Source organism: Trachymyrmex septentrionalis, unplaced genomic scaffold (genome assembly GCF_001594115.1).
Source record: "Trachymyrmex septentrionalis isolate Tsep2-gDNA-1 unplaced genomic scaffold, Tsep1.0 scaffold2, whole genome shotgun sequence".
NCBI lineage: Eukaryota > Metazoa > Arthropoda > Insecta > Hymenoptera > Formicidae > Trachymyrmex > Trachymyrmex septentrionalis.
The window spans coordinates 326,713-329,350 of record NW_017305179.1 but is presented as its reverse complement, the minus strand read 5'-3'; the positions used below and the strand labels follow the sequence as shown (position 1 = coordinate 329,350).

Here is a 2,638-nt window from a genome sequence, read left to right as displayed (position 1 = left end):
GGGGTTGGGGAAGGTTGAGGTGGATGGGTAGATGGATGTCGTTCGCACTTCGCGCTGACCACAGGCCGGGTCAGGGCTCCCCTGTTCTTCTCCTCGGCAACACTCTTTCCCTCAGTCCCGAGTCGCTTCTTCGATATCGCGTTCTCGCGAAAGCGGTTGCGTCGTCGCGTAGAAGCGCGGTTTAAGCGTGTTTAAGCGCGTTGACACACGTGCGCGCACGTGAAGTCAATTGATTTCCGCGAGCTAATCGTTGCCAAATCGGTGATCTGTTGTAGGTTACCCCCGGCCCGGCCTGATGCGCGCCGCCCCAATCGCGACGATCTCCTCGTCACGCTCGCTTCCCGAGGTCGCACGACTGGGTTGTGACCGCGGTTAGTCCCTTCCACTAAGACACGCATAAAAAAATCCCGGAAGACGTCGGTCGCACTTCGCGGGCGACTACCTAGGAACCATGACGACGATACCGATACTCAACATGGAGTTCAGCGAGCTCAAGGAGATCGTCTGGACGAAACTGCAGGAGCCCAAGTCTCAGCGTAAGCTGATCCTGGTGATCGTCTCGATAGCGTTGCTACTGGACAACATGCTGTACATGGTGATAGTACCGATTATACCCGATTACCTGAAGTACATCGGAGCGTTCGGAGAGGTAGAGGAGACGGTCAACGCCAGCGGCCCAGCTAGCCATCCTGGCCAGGATTCCGCCACGGGGGTGTTATTCGCATCGAAAGCGATCGTGCAGCTGATGGTGAACCCGTTCTCCGGCGCGCTAATCGATCGGATCGGCTACGACATCCCCATGATGATCGGTCTCTCCATCATGTTCCTCTCGACCAGCGTATTCGCGTGCGGCAAGAGCTACGGCGTGCTGTTCTTCGCGAGGAGCCTGCAGGGCGTTGGATCCGCGTTCGCTGATACCGCCGGCCTCGCTATGATCGCCGATCGTTTCACGGAAGAGTCGGAACGCTCGAAGGCGCTTGGCATTGCCTTGGCGTTTATCAGTTTTGGCTGTCTGGTCGCGCCGCCGTTCGGAGGAGCGCTTTACCAATTCGCCGGCAAGGAAGTACCGTTCCTGATACTGGCGTTTGTCAGCCTGGCGGACGGTTTTATGCTACTGCTGGTGATGAAGCCGATCAAGGAGCAGTTGCAAGATCGCCGTCAACAGCCCAAGTCGACGATACCGATCTGGCGGCTGCTGATAGACCCGTACATCGCCGTGTGCGCGGGCGCTCTGATGATGTCCAACGTCGCGCTCGCCTTCCTCGAGCCGACGATATCGTTATGGATGGAGGACACGATGACGCATGACAACTGGAAGATCGGCATGGTCTGGTTACCGGCCTTCTTTCCGCACGTGATCGGTGTTGTGATCACTGTGAAGATGGCTAAGCAGTATCCGCAATATCAGTGGCTGATGGCGGCGGGCGGCCTCGCGCTCGAAGGCCTCTGCTGCTTCATCATACCGTTCTGCAGCTCGTACACAGTGCTGATGATACCGTTGTGCGGTATCTGCTTCGGTATCGCGCTCATCGACACCGCGCTGCTGCCCACGCTCGGCTACCTGGTGGACGTTAGATACGTGTCGGTGTACGGCAGCATTTACGCGATCGCCGACATCTCGTACAGCGTGGCGTACGCGGTAGGTCCGATTATAGCTGGCGGCGTCGTCGAGGCGATCGGTTTCACCGCCCTTAACGTCGGTATCGCCTTCTCGAATCTGCTGTACGCTCCGGTTCTCTACTACTTGCGTCATATCTACGACTTTAAGCCGTTCCAGGATGAAGCGAACGTGCTGATGCAGGATCCGCCCGATAAAGAATACCAGACGTACGTGCTGCAGGAGCAGCGACCGATCACCGGCGAGATCGGCAACCACCTGAACCAGACGCGTATGGAGACGAATGTCGATCAGGGATACGATCAAAACTATCAGACGACAGGACAAGTCGGTTACGGCGATCAGCGTGGTTACGCTGGCATGCAGAACACGATCGGCTACAACCAACCCGCTCACGAACAACCACCGGTATACAATCAACCGGCTAGCTACGGTCAGTCCGGCGAATATGGCCAACAGAGGAATTACGCGGCCGAGCGTCAGGATCAGCGGAGCTCCCAGGCTGACGTGAATCCCTTCAGGAGGCCGGAACCGGCGGATCAGCGGCCGGCCGGGGATAGCAACCCCTTCAGGCAAGGAATGTACTAGAGCGATACTCGCTGCCGAGTGTCACCGTAGCGATTCGACTGATCGAGAGTGTGTTCGAGTCTTCGTGACAGGCTTCCACTGTATATCGGCAAGAGAGAATCGTCGCGGGACACGGCCGCTCGGCGAAACTCTCGATAACGATGGCGATCGGGACGCTCGATCGAGATTAGAGGGACACTGGAGGATCGCCGATCGCGCGGTGTCCCGCCGAATCTCGATCGTACTCGGAGTATCGTTGGTGTTTATCGGGGATAGCAGAGGCAACGACTTCCAAAGTGATTCCCTCTCGGAGCTCTCGCGGATGGATTCATCTGCGAAAGGTGAAATCCTGACGGTCCTGATATACGTTCGAGGTTCCGCGCGCAGCTGGTAATACGAATCGCGGGGAAAGAGGGAGATAGGAAACGTTGCTGTATACGCGTATTGAAATTA

The 2,638-nt window shown here is 57.2% G+C and overlaps 1 protein-coding gene across 1 annotated transcript in view; it reads left to right on the top strand.

Moving 5' to 3' along the window:
• Positions 1-2,638, top strand: part of LOC108747488 (vesicular acetylcholine transporter) — a 4,913-nt gene that overhangs the window by 1,485 nt on the left and 790 nt on the right. The window contains exon 2 of the mRNA XM_018484998.1: positions 276-2,612. Within this exon, the coding sequence (XP_018340500.1) occupies positions 452-2,206 (1,755 nt within the window). The 5' untranslated portion in view covers positions 276-451 and the 3' untranslated portion in view covers positions 2,207-2,612. The remainder of the gene's footprint in view (positions 1-275; positions 2,613-2,638) is intronic.